Here is an 18,646-nt window from a genome sequence, read left to right on the forward strand (position 1 = left end):
CGCCAGCATGTTACGACCTACTCAGTGCAGCTGCTCAAACCCCAGATGGCTGACAGGAAAGACCAGATTTAAACATGCGACTGCAGTGACAGCTCTTTGTGTGTGTGTGTGTGTGTGTGTGTGTGTGTGTGTGTGTGTGTGTGTGTGTGTGTGTGTGTGTGTGTGTGTGTGTGTGTGTGTGTGTGTGTGTGTGTGTGTGTGTGTGTGTGTGTGTGTGTGTGTGTGTGTGTGTGTGTGTGTGTGTGTGTGTGTGTGTGTGTGTGATGCAAGTGACAAAGATGGAGTAACCAACAAAAAGCTTTAAAATGGAGAATAGCGAGAGTGAGACATACTGAGTAAAAAAGAGCGAGAGAAGCGGAGATCAAAACATAGCTGGAGACAGGGAGGAATTATCTGGTAGCTGCCACTGTGATTTTCCTTTCACTCTGATCTGGCTCCCAAGTGCTTATTCAGAAACACACACATTCCTTTTCTTGACAGTCCTCTCAAGGCCGCTGTCGAATTTTTTACTCCTTTTGTCTTGAGTCATTTTGAGGCCATCTGTAGCATACATTGTGCCAGTGTCAGCAGCCTGAGAGGGGGTGGTGGTGGTGGGCTGTGGGTAGTGGGGGGTCCTGCCCAGGGCTCTATGTGTTATTGTTGCCCAGTGGTCACTGGTGTCGGGGGGCTGGGTGACAGTGTGCCAGGCTCTCAGCAGGCTGCTGTTCACTGTGGGTTAGTGTGTGTGTCTAAGCCATACTCACTTCTCTCCGCAGCCATCCCAGGGCCATCTGTGGTGTGTGTGTGTGTGTGGTGTGTGTGTGAGTTACAGGACAACAGGTGTGTGTTTCCGTATTGCTGAGATGATGATGGACCTCAGCTTTTACAACGGCACTTCCTCTCTCTGTTATGATGATGAGCGCAATAAACCTATATAAACCAATAGCATGTGTGCTAATAACCCTGTTCATAACAGCCATAACACCTCAGTGTATTCTCCTGTGTTCCCTCTGGCTCATCTGCATGGAGGGGATCCAGCTGGCAGTAGCAGGCACCGATCAAACCTTCCGTGTTAGATGGTCCCCAGTACCTCTCCCTCAGGGGCCATTACGCTCTGTGTTCAGCACCGTGGAGCGGAGCTGTCGTCAGGCAGACTTTAAAGAGCGCCGGAGTTCTGTACCGATAGGTAACAGAAAGACACACCCCCTTCAGAGGAGCAGTGGGATTTACGATCACAAAATGACCACACCGTACCGTCAATGGTATAGGAGCAGCAGAATGTAGATGGGCTAAATTATTATTATTATTATTATTATGTTAGTTTCAGCTCTTATCTTTGGCCAGCCTCCTCATCCGTACCCTCTGGGTTCTTTCTGTCTTATCTTACTCTGCAGACATTGAAAGGTATTCATGATACTGGTTGGCTCGCTGTCCATCTGGGAGATTAGCAGGTGCTGCAACGCCAAAGGTTGGCTCTCAAGCACTGGAGGGAAAAAGCGCTGAAGACTTACCTCAACTGTGTTTCTGGCATGAAGATGTGGGTCTTAGCCAAGAAGCTTTAGTTTGTTAGTTGTGTCCTTCAGGGAATTAATTAAAACCATTATACTCAAACCTACTTTCCTCTGAAAGGTTAATTCAACCTTTTCATTCTCCCTTCAGGCTTCCAGTAACGAGTTGGCCACTCTGTCAACCAAGTTGGTGTTAAGGTTGGAAAAAAGCCTGTTGAATACAAATACAATTAATCAGTGAAGTGTCTAGCACATCAATGAAGGAGCGATGCATTTGAGGCTGCAGATCTAGAGTGAGGGTAAAGCACGAGGGCTTTGTGGTGTGGCTGTGGTCTATCTCAGGGGTGACCTGACCCATGAAAACAAAGAGTTGCCGTGGTGACTGGAAGGGGGTAGGCGTGTCAGGATCCTGGCGGCAGTGCCAGGAGGACGGACGGGTGGGCAGAAAGACGGGAGGGTTGGGCTGGGTGCTTGTGTTAGGGCCTCTCCTCTCTCCCTTTCTCTCTTTCTCCATTTCTCTCTCTCTTCTCTTTGTCTCCCTCTGTCTCTCTCTCTCTCTCTCTCTCTCTCTGTCTCTCTCTTTCTCTCTCTGCAGTATGTGGGAGGCTGGGGAGAGAACACTGAATCGCAATAAAACTGAGAGATGGAGCCTTCCCTTTTCTCACTCAGCACAGACGCAACGGTTTCCTTATAACTATGTGATAACAATACATCACTAGTGATGTAAAACCTAAATTGAACCACAAATTGTTATGGTAGTGTAATATAACCAAACATCCTTTCCCAGATAGATAGAGAAGTGATTCATTAATCCAGCTATAGTTACTGGCACTAAGGAGGTGACTATACCGTGGCTGTAATCAAGGACGGTGACAGAATAATAATGTCCATGGTGAGTTGGTAAAAGACCATGAAGTCAGACTGGAGGCTCATTCATTAGGTAAGGGGGGAAGGGCTTGTGCATATCGTAAAACTGTCGGAAGGGAGAGAATAAGAGTTCAGTTTCCCACTTTGAGCACCGACACAAAGCTCGAGCTCTGTGTTAGATTTAGTGTCAGGTAGGTGGCTCACAACACTTAGTAGGTTTGTCACCATACCAGTGTTGTGATACTCAATCTTAATGTTGGAAACCAGCAGCCTTATGTTGTCACCAAGAATCACATTTATTTTCCAAGCTATAATACACAGTATGTTACAAACTGTAGGTTTTTAAAGGGCCAAAGAGTTTAGTCTGCTTTGTGTTATTCTTTTTGTCATGGAAAATCCGGTATCGTAGTATCGCCATATTAGTATTGTGACGACCTTAGCACTTAGATTGGACAGATTTTCAGAACCTGAAGAAGATGGGATGTGTGGCGTAGAGAGAACAAAAGATAACTTTTGAGAGGAAACAGTCTGTTTTGTGAAAAAAAACATTATGGTTTTCTTTCTCTGAAGTGTAGACTGTGTTGAGTTCCCTTTACCAAAGCAGACTTTAATACAAAGTACAATTTTACTCTGGAAGTGGCAAGCAGAAGGTAGCCAGGACTTCATCTTTAAAAGGAAAATATTCCTTCCACTGCACTTTGTTCTCGCTGCCCATGAAAAGTTTCTTACTTCCTTTCAAGAAGACATTTCAATTCATCAGACCTAAAGCTATCTGTTGTGAGTGATACTGATACAGAAAACCAGCCTGTTTAAGACTTGGAGATGGGAGTGAAATGTGAAACGTATATTAAGCAGACCAGAGCATTACAAACACACCGTTAGCCCAGATACTTAACCCACCCAGTGTGCGTGCCGTGTGGACTATTGGCCTCAGACAAATGAACTTACTCCAGAGGAGCTTCTCCGTGAATTTCTCCTTTTTAAAGTCAAATTTTTCCAGCTGACTACGTTTCATGACTTTAATTTAGTCTTTAATGACTGTGGCATGCTTGATAAAGCAAGTCATTAAAATGTGTTGTAAGGCATAGAAGAATGCGTACAGGCCCACTAATGCTGCTCTCCACTCTCCTCTCTGCTTTACATTTAGAGGAGGACCAATAGCATAGAGGACCAATAGCATCTAGAAATACCGATTTGGCAGACTTGATTTGTTCCAGTTAAATACCATGATGATGTTTGCCATCCCATCCCCATGGCATACATCTTAAATGATCATGAGCTTATTAGTGATGATATCAATATAGGGTACAATTTATTTGTTCCAGTGCTAAAATCCATATTGCAATACTTATCAGCCAAAGATATGCTAGAGAGTTACTGTGGCTAGCATTGGAAAGCATCCTCTTCTCCTGACCCGGGAAAAACACTGTGGGCTCTGCTTTGTTCTATTCCACCATTGTTTAAGCCTGTTGTTTTGGTTTTCTGGAATAAACAATGGGCAGCACTTAGGGGGCTTAAGGCACAGCCATTAGTATTCCTCAGGCCTCTGCTCCTCACACAGAGGGATGTGGTGGTCCCTGCCTTACTGAATGCCTCCCTGCCTGGCTTCCGTCTCCTCTGCCCTAAGGCACAGGAATCGGGAGGGACCCGGTCCCAGTCCCCTCGCGAGCGAGCGACGGAGAAGAGGTATATTGAGGCATTTGTCAGCCAAACAAGGAAGGCGTCACAGACTATTTTGAAGCTGTCGCTCATCCACAGATGTACTTTCAGTAAGTCTCTTCATATGAGGAAGCCAGTGAGTGCTCATCCCCAGCTGAGTCTCTCTCAAATCACTCTATTGAGATGCGGCACGGAGTCTGAGCGCTGAGCGAACCGGCTCTGCAGGAGAGGGATCATCTCACGGGGACCAACACCCCCCCTGCTTATCACGCTCTCCCTTGTTCAGTTCTCTGCTCATTACCACTTGATTGGCTTATTTGTGTCCTACATTCACTTTCAGGACCGTGTCTATTCTAGTCATGTGGGTACTGGTAGCTTATACTGTACCAGAGAGAAGAGGTTCACAGTGGAATGGTGGTGCAGGGACTGATAATGACCGTATGGGTCCATGTATTATAATATTATATTATGACTGAATCTCAATGTGCTATGCTTTAACCTTGATGGGCCAGTGGCAGGGTAAAATTAGTGTGTCTCAGTTTGTACCATCACCATGCCCTGAGGCTGCTGCAGTCATCATGTAGGTTCACCTCTGCACTGGGACCTCAGCTGGTTCACACTAATGACAGCTTTCTCTCTATCGCCTGCAGCAAGTTGTGTGCCTGACTGGAACTCAAGGGCCAGACAAAGGGCTCTAAATTTAACAAGCACACACACTCACACACACACGCGCACACACACACACACACACACACACACACACACACACACACACACACACACACACACACACACACACACATGCACACACACACTAACTAGGGCTGCTGAAGAGGAAGACGAATCTTCCCTCAACACGCCTACCTTGCTTCCTGTGTATGTACAGTATATATGGGAATATTCCACTGACTTAATTATAGTCTACTATAAATCTACATGTGTTAATTGATCAGTCAATCCAAGATTTCACCTGGAGTCAAAATATTTAAAGGAAAACCTTATGAACAATGTTCATAGTAAGGAAGTAAAACAATAACCATGGATGCTAAGTGTAGTGATGGTGCAGGGAAATGCAGGGAACATACAGTTTGTATTAGATATCTGTCTATAGATGCTGTCTGGGGAGAATTGGCCTCCAAGGAGTTTTCACCCAATCGGGTGCTGTGTGGCACCTATTGTTTTATTCATATCTCTTACCCAAACATATACAGTACCAGTCAAATGTTGGACACACCTACTCATTCAAGGGTTTTTCTTTATTTGTACTGTTTTCTACATTGTACACTGGGGTGGCATGGAGCCTAGTGGTTAGAGTGTTGGGCCAGTAACCGAAAGGTTGCTAGATCGAATCCCAGAGCTGACAAGGTAAAAATCTGTCGTTCTGCCCCTGAACAAAGCAGTTAACCCACTAGGCCATCATTGTAAATAAGAATTTGTTCTTAACTGATTTGCCTAGTTAAATAAATAAAAAATAATAATAGTGAAGACATCAAAACTACACATGGAATCATGTAGTAACCAAAATAGTGTTAAACAAATCAAAATATATTTTAGATTCTTCAAAGTAGCCACCCTTTGCCTTGATGACAGCTTTTGACTGGTACTGTATACAGTGGCTTGCGAAAGTATTCACCCCCCTTGGCATTTTTCCTATTTTGTTGCCTTACAACCTGGAATTAAAATGTATTTTTTGTGGGTTTGTACCACCTTTTGCAGCAATTACAGCTGCAAATCTCTTGGGGTATGTCTCTATAAACTTGGCACATCTAGCCACTGGGATTTTTGCACATTCTTCAAGGAAAAACTGCTCCAGCTCCTTCAAGTTGGATGGCTTCCACTGGTGTACAGCAATCTTTAAGTCATACCACATATTCTCAATTGGATTGAGGTCTGGGCTTTGACTAGGCCATTCCAAGACATTTAAATGTTTCCCCTTAAACCACTCGAGTGTTGCTTTAGCAGTATGCTTAGGGTCATTGTCCTGCTGGAAGGTGAGCCTCCATCTCCGGGTCTCAAATCTCTGGAAGACTGAAACAGGTTTCCCCTCAATCTCCCTATATTTAGCACCATCCATCATTCCTTCAATTCTGACCAGTTTCCCAGTCCCTGCCGATGAAAAACATCCCCACAGCATGATGCGGCCACCACCATGCTTCATTGTGGGGATGGTATTCTCGGGGTGATGAGAGGTGTTGGGTTTGTGCCAGACATAGCATTTTCCTTGATGGCCAAAAAGCTAAATTTTAGTCTCATCTCACCAGAGTACCTTCTTCCATATGTTTGGGGAGTCTCCCACATGCCTTCTGGCGAACACCAAACGTGTTTGCTTAATTTTTTCTTTAAGCAATGGCTTTTTTTCTGGCAACTCTTCTGTAAAGCCCAGCTCTGTGGAGTGTACGGCTTAAAGTGGTCCTATGGACACAGGCATGGAGGTGCAGTAAATCCTCAGCAAATTGTATTACGTCTCTGCCTGTTAAATTGAAATCATGCATCATAGCACTGCAGTCTGATGTGATGTGCAGGAGGCCCTGTGTTGGGGATCTAAAGAAATGTCTGCATGTGCCTAGGAACAGGGCAGCTTTTAACAAGGCACACCAAACGTTCTGTTTTTCATAATACTGTAAATATTGAAGGAGACACATCTCCTGTTAACCTAACAGTAGGAATCATTACGGTGGTAAAAAAGGAGTAATGATGCACCTACTCATTTAAGACTCTCAGGAGCAATTCCCCGATTGTTGATCCATTTTACGATTGATTTTCATCTGTTATTCTGCTCAAATCATTCAGTATGTAACATCCTTTTGTAGGTGCAAAACGCCTTCTACTTGAACCGCTTTGAACCTCCCCAGTAATACACCTAATATAAAACCTTTTAGCACCTCTGTTTCTTTGTGCTGTAGGAGAGCGGTGGGGGGGAGGCACGGACACAGCTGGGAATGACAACAATGTGTCTCTGCAGGGCACCATAGAGAGGTGGGTTGTCACGTTCTGACCTTTATTTCCTTTGTTTTGTCTTTATTTAGTATGGTCAGGGCGTGAGTTGGGGTGGGCAGTCTATGTTTGTATTTCTATGTTTAGCTATTTCTGTGTTTGGCCTGATATGGTTCTCAATCAGAGGCAGCTGTCAATCGTTGTCCCTGATTGGGAACCATATTTAGGTAGCCTGTTTTGTGTTGGGTTTTGTGGGTGGTTGTTTTCAGTCTTTGTGTGTCTGCACCAGATAGAACTGTTTCGGTTGTCACTTTTGTTGTTTTGTATTTTGAGTGTTCACCTTTATTAAAACAAGATGAACAATTACCACGCTGCGCATTGGTCCTCCGATCCTTCTAACTTATCCTCCTCAGACGAGGAGGAAGACGACAGCCGTTACATGGGTTAATAGATAGTTAACTGTGTTCTGCTCACACTGACTTCTATACAGACTAGGGGCGCTGTACTACTATGGTTGACTCCTGTAAAAGACCCCAGTTAGTCTCCATCATATAGACAGTTTGCTTGTTTAGTTGTGTGTAACTATGGGGCAAAGCAGACGGGGTTGGCTTAGATCAGGGGTGTCAAACATACGGCCCGCGGGCCGGAACCGGCCCCCAAGGAGGTTCGATCAGGCCCGCAGGATAATTTGAAAGTGGAAAAAATGCATAAAAGACATGGAATTAATATTTTTAATTCGCTGCAATTCATGGATTATCCGCTAAGGGGCGCACTCTTTCCATCAGAGTAGAAGACAAGCCGCATCACTGAGACAGACTGAAAACAGCAGACGGTATCAATGCGCCATCTGCTGCTTGTTACGACGTTGTTAATACCTTGGTCTCTACCTCTCCGCTACACCCTCATTAGCCAAAATGTCGTTATCCAAACGGAGAAAAGTAGATAAGGAGTGTAGAATTTTCAAAGAAAAATGGACCACGTCCTATTTATTTACAGAGATGCACGGAAAACCTTCGTGCTTGGTGTGTTTGCAACAAGTTTCGGTATTGAAGGAATATAATATTCGACGCCACTACGAGACTCATCACAGCGAAAAATATGACGGCTTGCAAGGACAACTGAGAAGAGATAAGATTAACGAATTGCTGGCGGGTCTGAGGAAACAAATTTCAATATTTTCCTAATGTTCTTGTGCTTCTTTACACCAAAACAAAGGAAAGACATGATATTTTGGTTATTTATAGCAGAGTATGGTATAATTTTAATGGTCCGGCCCACTTGACATCTCCCTAGGCCGTATGTGGCCCACGATGCGAAATGAGTTTGACACCCCTGGCTTAGATTATTGACACCATGTAAACTATATTTTGTCTCCAATATTTATTGAAAACATAAGTACATTTGCACAATGAGCACTTGTTGTCTCTCAAATTCTTTCTAACGGTTGTTGGTTAGCTAGCTAGTGATATATTTTTTTGCCATATTAGCATAGACGTGACGTTAGTAAAAGCACCTCAAAACAAGACATAGTATCGAGAACAAGATGAAACTGGCTGAAAAGAGCCACCTATGATTCCCCACATGGCAGCTTCTTGTCATTGTTGATAACTACTGTATCTGGCCATTCAGAATCACAACAACGCACGAACGTCTGCACCATTGAAGGGTGCGCATTGTTTTCGTGACTTGTCAGCTAACCCGTCTATAGACACTTACATTTCTTTTGGGTGTCTGTTGGTCATACTTTAATTTACTTTACCCTATACAGACCAGTGGTGTGTGAGACTGATCTTTGAACTTGATCCTGTCATGAGTGGAGTGTAGTTTTCTACAGTGGGCGTTGATCAATAATCTGATCGGTTTCTCTATTGCAATGTGAGCAAGATGCAGTGCCAGTTGAAAGGACAGAGAGCTGCAACATCGTTGCAGCGATGGAAGCTGAAAGGACAGCGAAAACACACTGCAGCTTGTTTAGAAAGGAAGTGATTAAGCCATCCTATTTGGGTTTACAAAGGAGGTGTTTTACATATCTAATCAAATAAGCACTGAAGTGCAATTAATAGCGTGATTAGGGCCAATTAGTTGGGATCCATTTCACTGTTGTTGCGTGCAATACGATATAGGCGCTGCCAATGCCACTGTTTCCGTTAACACCAGTCTTGCTTTAATTTAGTCCGTACTGTACTTCCAGCAAGCTATAGGCTCATTTAAATATATCCAGTAGGATATAAACATTATTGTTTCCTTGTTGGCAAGTTAAGTGTTAGAATGGTTGGGCTGCTGTGAAAGAAGCAGATTAACCTCCTCCACAGGTAGAATACAGTAAGTCATATTAAGAAAAGCATGGGCATGGACAGTAGGTGTGTTACACAAAGATACTGCATAAGCTCCTATATCACGAGGGAACAGCCATAGAGAAACCGCTTTGATATTCCTCTCTTGACATGCATATTAGAATGCCCTAATTATAGGAAGCACAAGGGAAAAAACGTCTATTGTGCTGTCGTGCTGTTTTTATGCGCTTTCCAGTCATTTCCTCACTGTGACACTCATTGTCACTATTCTAATTAAGGCTGCTTGTTCAAAAAGGACCAACTGTGATTTGTACCAGGGTTTAGTCGTCAGGCCTGTCACATGTTTTACTGCAATCAGATGAGGGGGACTTGGGACTTGGACACAATAGGCATGTGGACCTGGCTGGTGTCTGGATTCACATCGACATGGTTATGTGTCGTTCAGGGGATGACATCTTTGCGAGAGGAGTAGTCTATGGGGAAAAAGGTTGAACGGTATGTAGATCGTTCTGCGTTATATTTCATTTTGAATTAGGGGTATACCAGGGGACAGAATACAAATTGCCCTGAACAGGTAGGACAAATTCCTTATGTATTTGTTGTGATAGGTCGTCATTCACAGGGTAATGTATTCAAATTCAATAAAAGCTGTCAAGTCTGTAATTCATACGGCTCAGCCCAAACAAAGCAGAATTTGGGAAAGCTATTTGGGGACTGGGAGAATTGAATGATTCACACCTCAGAAATTCTATTGATAGACAGGTAGACACACAGACACTCTGCACATACAAAATAGATCCAGGCAGACAGAATACATTGAAGGAGAGGTAAAACATACAGACTCTTGGTGGAAACACTCAGTCAACAGATTTATCCAGGGGTCATGTGGTGGATTTATTCAGAACCAAACAAAGAGGAGGTGAAAGGTCATTGGTACCCATAGGAGGCAGTTACTCTTAGCTACCAATAATTGCCCATTGGGAGTGGCGGGGCTGGGCTGGCTGCTAGAGGATGCTGGAAATAATAGGGGGAGCAGGGGAGGAGCAGGAAGGGAGGAGCGTAGAGGAGAGCAGCTGGTGGGGGATGGGGTAAGGCAGGGCAATACGGCTGTATCACTACACGCCTGGCCCTCTTCAACACTACTACTGCTCAGGACCAGAGGTAGGACATATAGTTCCATGCCTTATTATTGTTGCTCTTTATGAGTCTCTGCCACTCATATATCTACAGCATGTGTCAACTATCATATTTCCTATTGTACCAACTATAACGATAGAAAGCTGGGTTGAATGGGGAATCATGTGTTCTGTACATGTGTTTGAACTTGCTCTCCCCATAGACTTTCCAGTGAACAGCTTCTTTGTCTAGCAACAGCATCAGCAGTATTACTCCGAGTCAGTCACCTGAATGGATGGCCATAATGTGGGGTGTGACTGTGAATGTGTGCTTTTGGATCTACACCTCGTCCACGCCCAGACACAGCCTCCTGACGCACAGGGAGGTGGGGAGGGGGCCTCTGCCTCCCAGTGGATGCTGGAGTGGGGGTAATTAGCTGTTGCAATCACCTGTGATGGCAAAACGTCAATATGGGCAGAGGGAGACAGAGAGAAGAGGGGAAAGGAACAACAAAAGCCCCTCAGAGAGCAGCCAGTTGTTAGTGGCAACTGGTGGAGATGAGACAGGTGGAAGGAACATAGAGGAGAGGAGGAGAGAAAGTGGGACACCAGGTCAGTGTTCCCTCACCCTCTCTTTAAATCGCAGTATTTTAATACTCATCTAATGTTTTTGTGCCGGCACAGCCTTGTGTGTGTGCGTCCTCTATTAATGGCTTCTCACGTGATTTATACCATCCCTTCCCTGTTTGATAGCTTTTTAATGAGATTGTTGAATTTGTTTAGGGCCCTGCGTGCAGAAGCACCAGAAATACCCCAACGTAATCTCTCCCTGCTCGCCTCGTGGCCGCACCCTAGCAATGATTCGAGCAATCTGAATTAGGAGAATGATCCCAATCTCCCAGGCGAGCCTTTCTCCACCCTGCTGTGTGCAGATCAATACCAGTGCAGATACTCTGGGAGACTGAACATCTCGCCAATCTCTCCCGATCTAGGAGTGAATATTCACTGGCCTCTGTGTAGAGGTGACCTCCATTTTGAGTATTGATTGTATGACTCAAAGTCCAATTAGCTTAAGGTAAAGGCAGGCTCCCTCTTTGTTTCATTCTCTTGCCTCAGACGTTTGTCCGCAGGCCAAACACAACTCAATGCAAAGCGCTGTATTGAGCAGAGTTCTGTATTGTGCCAAGGCTAATGCAGTAGTGCTAAGTAAGCACTTAAATGTGGGTGTGGGTAAGCTACTCGAGAACCTGTCTGCCTCCAATAGCAGTAATTGATCATGTCTTTCAGTGGTGAAGAGATCCTGTGTCCAGTCGCAGGTTGAGAGAAAGAGAGAGAGGCTTTTGGGTTCAGCAGGGGAATCAATGTGTATCAGCCATTTGTAGGCATTGATGCTATGTTAGGATGATTTAGACCTAACTTAGAGCTATGCACAGAGCACAGTCTCTTTGTTTTGTCAGACTAGTTCTCCTGATCTTTACCACAATGAAGTGCACATGATGGTTTGGAGCTGTTTTCATACTGAGATCAATGCTTCTACGATGCTAGTTGTAAGATGCTGGGGTGTGTATGTGGTTAAAAGCCTTTTATTTATTTGATTTTATTCGTTTTTTTTTTATGTAAGTGGTAGATCAGCTTTAATATTTTAGATAGATTGGGCCTTCCATCAATGTAATTGTCTGCATCCTTTCCAATCCCCCATATACTATATATATTTTTTGTTAATACATATATATATATTTTAAAAATATATAATATTTTACTTTATTACTTTTCCCTAAGGCTACCACCCCTCTCCTAATCTGAGTAAACTAATGGACAGCAACACTTAGGTTTCTACTTCCAGCTTATAAATACTATATACATTTTACGGACATAGTATATTTTTACAGTAGTTATCTTTTGTTTGTTTTTAGTCCCATCCTTCAGCTACCCTCCCATCTATCTCTGAACACCATCCAGTTGTGATTTCTATTTGCCATATATTTTTCAACTGTGCTGTGGTGTTTCACAAAAGCTTTTAAACTTTCTATTCTCAAAATGTCTAAAGATTGTAAATTAAAGATAAACATTTTTGCTAAGAGTATTATATTGTTGATTGATTGACTATGACTTTTCAGATCACTCAGCAGTGCTATCTGCAGAGTTAGCTCCAGGTAAATGTTGTAATTCTTCAGCCATTCCTGAACCTGCGACCAAAAACAAGCTACATATGGACAGTACCAAAACAAATTATCTAATGATTCTGAGTCTCTTTGCAGCAAAATTTGCAGAGCTGGGATGGATGTATCCCCCATTTATATAATATTCTATTGATTGCAAGAATTTTGTATAATCATTTAAATTGAAAAAAATCTACGTTTTGAATCCGGCGTCGTTTTGTGTATCAGTTCAAGATCCATGTGCCATGGAATCGGAACATCAAAGATCACTTCGCAACTATTTTGCAATCTATATGGCACAGCTGTCAATTTTTGGTCCTTAAAAGAACCTGGTATACTTTTTTTTTAAATTCATAACAATTTTCTTTTAACCAAGTTTGGTCTTTAATGCAATGCCGACAGACAAGTTCCTTACTTTCTCCCCCTTCCACTTGCCTCTTCCATTTTTGCGGTAATATATACTGAATAATGAGTTGGTTGTAAACTTTGGGTAGAGCAGTTGTTCAAAAACCTTTATTGGTTCCCTCACTATGTCTTTTTGTTTTGAATGTGATGATGAAAAACTAAACATCCACCGTGCCTTTTCTTCCTTCCTGTCAGTCATAGTGCATCTGTAATTGGCCCTAACAGGTTTTCACAGTCGGACAACAGAGTGGTTAACTCTCTCACGGTGTCTATTAGGCTCACTCACTGGGGGGCATAACACTTACAAAACGTTTCATCTTTGTAGCCTTCCTGCACTGTATTTCATTGAAATGTTGTTTGTGATGATTGCACTGTAGCAGTATAGCTCTAATGGTGTGGTTCTGTCTTTCTGCGTTCTGTAGGACTGAGGACCATTTGAGATGCATGGCCTGTAAGCAGCCAGCGCCAGCGATGGCTCATAGGATGAGGCCAGGGACCAGCGGCTCCAGCTGCAGCATGGTGGAGCCCCCCGTCCGGCCTCCCTGCCCCGCCGCCTACCCCCCAGAGCAGCACGGCCAGGAGCATGAAGAGGGTCCGGGGGAGGAGGAGGAGGAGGAGGTCCACTACTGCCGCCAGCAGGGCCTGGAACCAGAGCTGACGGACAGCCGGCCGGACACACCTACTACACCGGAGCCGGAACACGAGCATGAACACAGCCATGACCACGATGACCCAGACTGCCACGGCCATGATGACCACAATCACAGCGACGACCATGCAGAGTGCCATGGCCACGACCGCGAGCATGCAGACTGTCACGATCACGGTCAAAGTCACGACGATGTAGACTGTCACGACCACGGCCACGTCCACAGTCACATCAATGACCATGACCATGCAGGCTGTCACGGCCACCGTCACGACCACGCTGACAGCCTGGACGGAGACTCCAGCTCTGACTATGTGAACAACACCTCAGAGGAGGAGGACTATGATGAAGGTCTGCCGGAGGAGGACGAGGGCATCACCTACTACATCCGCTACTGCCCTGAGGATGACAGCTACCTGGAGGGCAGCATTGACTGCAACGAGGCCGAGGCTGACTACACCGCCAGCACCGTGCAGCACGTCCGGGCTGAGCCTCCGGGCGACACAGACGAGTGCCAGGAAGCGGTGGAGGAGTGGGTGGAGGGAGAAGGAGGGGTGGAGGTGGGGGAGGTGCGCTGTGAGGTGGTGGAGCAGGACCCAGATGAACAGATCTACGATGTCCTGGACCGCCACCCCCACCCCGCCGCCGTCCTGCACGAGTCCCCCCCACCCACAGAGGAAGAGGAGGAGGTGAGAGCTGGGGTTGCTTACACTGGGGACTACTATGGCCCAGAGGAGGACAATGGGAACTCCGTGGTTCACGAATCGCGGTCTCCATACCGTGGCCGTAAAGTGGTAGTGGAGGGGGAGACGGGGGAGGAGGCGGAGGAGGACATTGACCAGATAGTGGCAGAGATCAAGATGAGTATGAGCATGGGTAGTCTGAGCAGCGGTGGCACTGACCAGAGCCCTGACGAGCTGGTGCAAGACAGTGTACCCAGTGATTACCACCCTCCTGAGGCCCACGCCAAGCCTGAGCCTGCCCCCTACACCCCAACCCCACACCGCCACGACAGCAGACCCAAGTCCCTCAACCTCCCTTCCACACGGCACAACAACCCTGAGCTCCAGAGGGGCTTCAAGGTTCGCTCCCGCACCCCGGAGGAGCGACAGCAGTGGGCTCAAGAACAGGTGAGAGGGAGAGGCCATTTTGATGGGTATTTTCTATACACACTCATTGAATCTCCTCTATTGAAATGAAGTGAATGAAAAGTCAGACGTACAGTTTAGGTGATGTGTTGAGAAGGTTGTCAGAATAGAAATCCAACGTTAATCTCTCGTCCAAATTTTACAGGGAGATCAAGGACCGAGTGATCAAACTGATTTTCAGACTTCGTTTTTTCAATTCAAAGATTCTGATGCCTCTAACACTAATCTCCCGGATAAACATGACTAGATTTTGTGGCATTTACCAAAGTATCCATTTTAGAAGGTCTATAACCAACCCTTAAACCATGCTTCTCCTTCTTTACACTTTACCGGAGGGGGGATGGTCCAATGCCGTCAGGGAGAGATCTGTATAGACTAACGTTATACATTTAAGGTCAAATCGTGGGGCTGCTTATATTTGTCCTGTTTCACACATGCACAAGTGTGTAACCTGTACAGTGTGTGGTGAAATGGAAATGCATGTCCCACTCCCCCTCAAGGCACCCTCGTAGAGTGGAGTGGGGTCACGACATGTGTTTAACACAGCTGGAGACACAAGATGTACTGCCAGGTTATGTTCAGATTCACGTGCAGAGCTATGCCATTGGAACTGATTAAAACAAGATTTGCGATAGGGGGATATTTATTATGTGTGAGGTGGTTGACAGGCAGGTTATTGCATTTTAGCTATAGTGCAGCTAGTGAGGCCGTTCCCTTCCCCCTGCTGGAGACCCATCCCCCAGCCACAGCCAGACACCTTGAGCTCCCCTCCATCTCCCACGCCCACTGCCCTCATTCAGATCCAGCCGCGCGCACACACACGCTTCTTCCTGTCCTCCACCAAGCCCCTCTCTGTGTTCTACCATGCTCGCCCCCAGCCCAGCCAGATGGTGAGGTGTGGGGAGAGCCTGTGTGTGTGCCCTGCAGTATGGGATGGCAGCATGCTGATACACACCTGCTCCACCGTGGTGTGCATGTGTGTTATGTGTGTATGCTTGTGGTTGTGTGTGTTCTCTTTACTGTGTTGTTGGAGAGAAATGGGACAGGGCACATAACTGGATTATATTGTAAGCAAGCACATATTGTGCAAGAACAGTCACTGACGACAACAAATAAAAAATCTACTGCCCATGTTAAATTCGGTGACTGTTTGTGATTTTACGCAGCAGTTGTAGATGTTTTGCTAAATGCTTTCCGCGTTCAGGTACTGTGATTAAGGCTCACTGAAGTGTTTGAAAACATCAGATTCAGGCTTGATACTTCCTCCTTCCTCAGGGCAGAGATTTGTTTTATCCTGTCAAACAAATGGATAGGATTCTTAATGAATTACTGTGTGCTCAAGCTGTTGTGTAGATGTTGAATACTAATCAGGACTTTGTGCGGTGCTGTCACTGTAAAAAGAAGGATTGTTGAGTTATGTAAATATGAAATGAGAGCAATTTCATCATCTTGTCATGCTTTGCGAAGTAAATGTGAACTGTCCTGACTATAGCGGTATTCAAGTCAACATGTTGTCGTGTGTGTGTAATTCACAGAAACACGTGTTACTGAACTCAATTCATGTCTAGTAATAGCATGACCTTATTCCCCCCCCCCCCCCCCCCCTATTACAACTACTCTCTTTTCTCCGACCCATAGAGAAATGTATCGGACTGTATTACTAATGTTTGCTGGCTGTAGCTCCCTAAGGAACCGGTCCTTTTTTTCCTTCATTTCTACTGTCTGCTTGGAAATGTGTTATTAACTCTCTGTTGCCCGCAGGTCCCTATTTAACCCCTGGTTTAACCTCCACAGATGACCAACGGTGCGGAGCATCCCAGGAAACAGCAGCGTTCTGACCTCAACGTGCCGCTGGAGAACAACAATGTCCCGGAGGTAAACTGTCTCTGTCTGCAGTACAAACTTATTGCGACAGATGATATCATGTGGAATACATAACACTATTATTACTGTCCTGTGCTTGTCCTTCAGAGCCGGTGTCATGGGTGTGAAGGGATTTTCTTCAGATTATTATCATACAGATTATTTATCATCAAATCAATCTTTATTTATACTTCAGATTTCAGACATGGACGGCAACACAATGTGCTTTACAGGAAGAAAAATAATAATAATAACAATGAAAAATTAAAGCTGTATCCCAGAGGTTAGCTAGCTAACATTGAACCTGGTTGGTTAGCTCCCAGCAGATTCATGCAGGGTAGTAACGACATGATTTGGCACTATGTTCATTGTTGTTTAACTAGCTAACGTTAGCTGGCTGGCTCGTTAGCTAACATGATGTGTGTGATCTTACACGTTGTTTACTTAGCTAGCTTAATTGTTTACCTAGCTAGCTAGCTACATTTCTTAAGCTAAAGTGTACAACACCCGTTGAATATGGCCGGTGTCAGTAAACATCGGCAAAAAAGCAGAATAAAATTGTTGCCAGCAGAGCTGGTTAGGCTGTTTTCATGTTATCCAGAGGTAAACTAATCATTGGCCAGAGCGTCAAGTGTGCGCCCTGAACGCTCCGAGGGGGAAACGAGAGGGGTGGGGCTAATGCTTAAGAGGTTGTGAACGATGTTGAATGGGCGTAGACAAAGAAGAGCTCTTCACCAGATACCAAAACATTCAAAGGCCATTTTCTCAAAAGTGAGTTTACAAGTTTATCAACTTTCACAGCAGAATTACTTCCCCATTGTTCCTCAAATGCAGTGTATGATATACCATTTTGTAGCTCTGAGTCTCTACTTTTATCCAATGTAAAAAACACAATTTCAAATTTTGCTACGTAAGACCGAATACAGGTGGTGTGTCACATATTTACTACACAACAAACATAAGATATTTTTTTAATTATACAAACTGAACAACTAAAAAGCACCCTAAGGAAAAGCAAAGCTAAAAATGTGTTTTAAATTCTCTTTAAAATAAGTCCACAGTTTTGGCCCCCTTCAGGTTCTCATTCAGGCTATTCCAGAGGCTGGGGGCATAATAACTAAAGGCTGCCTCTCCATGCCTCTTGGTCTTAGGCTTTGAGATCGCTAAAAGGCCAGTGCCAGAGGATTTATGAGAATCAATTAACTGTGTTTATGAATGAATGAAGTCCCTGTCTCCAGGTAACACACTGTGGTTGTCCAGTTTTCTTAAGGAAATCACCACTGTTATTATTGTGGACATTTCTCTCAGGGACATTCTATACAATGCTGCTATCCTCATCCCTCACTTCCATTGCTCTGAAAGGAAGGGAATTGGCTGTGCCCTTTTTTTGACTCTGCAGTCAAGCCACTGGTTGGGAGCAGCAAGCTGTGTGTTTACATCAGGGAAAACCACTCAACCTTGACCTGACTGTTCAAATGACGCTCTGAGACAAAGCCCTTTCTGCTCTGCGCAACCTCCATAGGAACCCTCTCCTCTGCCCAAACCAGTCTTATCATCCTAACATGGTTTTGTCTGGCCAGGCTTTCATTCACACACCACCACTAAGCCTGGAGAGCACAGCCGAACTGCAGAGCAAGGCACATCTTCACTTTAAAGGTCATCTAGTATGATACAGTAGGATTTAAGTATTGGCAAAGCAACAGCTGGGTGTATATTTGTGGGAGGCCACTATAGCATACATGTACCAATATATATACTAGGAAGTTGTTTCCCTTTAAGTTATTAAGTGGTTTGATAATGCTCCTGGGCCTTCCTAACAGACTGTAATGAACAGCCATACATATATCAGCCTGGACCCTCCATTTGAGTGGCATGTCTTTTAAGTGATGGCCATTACTCAGAGTGCTTTTAATGTGTGGCTCTCTCATGCAGAGCTCTGTAGAAGTATTGATATACAGTAGTGTTTTACATCTGAAGAGTTAGGCATGTCATGACCCGGCATGTTAACATGGACCACTGTTTACAATCAGGTCGATGCCATAAAGTTGTGCTTCCTTTTGATCTGT

The 18,646-nt window shown here is 44.7% G+C and overlaps 1 protein-coding gene across 5 annotated transcripts in view; it reads left to right on the forward strand.

The window, feature by feature from the left end:
• The window catches only part of LOC139575966 (amyloid-beta A4 precursor protein-binding family A member 2-like), a 76,299-nt gene that overhangs the window by 39,423 nt on the left and 18,230 nt on the right, over positions 1-18,646 (forward strand). For 3 of the 5 annotated variants that reach the window (XM_071401488.1, XM_071401485.1, XM_071401490.1), the window contains 2 exons: positions 13,343-14,699; positions 16,512-16,592. In XM_071401488.1, coding sequence (XP_071257589.1) covers positions 13,365-14,699; positions 16,512-16,592 — 1,416 coding nt within the window. In that variant the 5' untranslated portion in view covers positions 13,343-13,364. Of the gene's footprint in view, positions 1-6,916; positions 6,990-10,317; positions 10,403-13,342; positions 14,700-16,511; positions 16,593-18,646 lie in introns of those variants that run through there. The other 2 variants (XM_071401486.1, XM_071401489.1) reach the window with 2 other exon arrangements.

This window comes from Salvelinus alpinus, chromosome 5, assembly GCF_045679555.1.
Source record: "Salvelinus alpinus chromosome 5, SLU_Salpinus.1, whole genome shotgun sequence".
Taxonomy (NCBI): domain Eukaryota; kingdom Metazoa; phylum Chordata; class Actinopteri; order Salmoniformes; family Salmonidae; genus Salvelinus; species Salvelinus alpinus.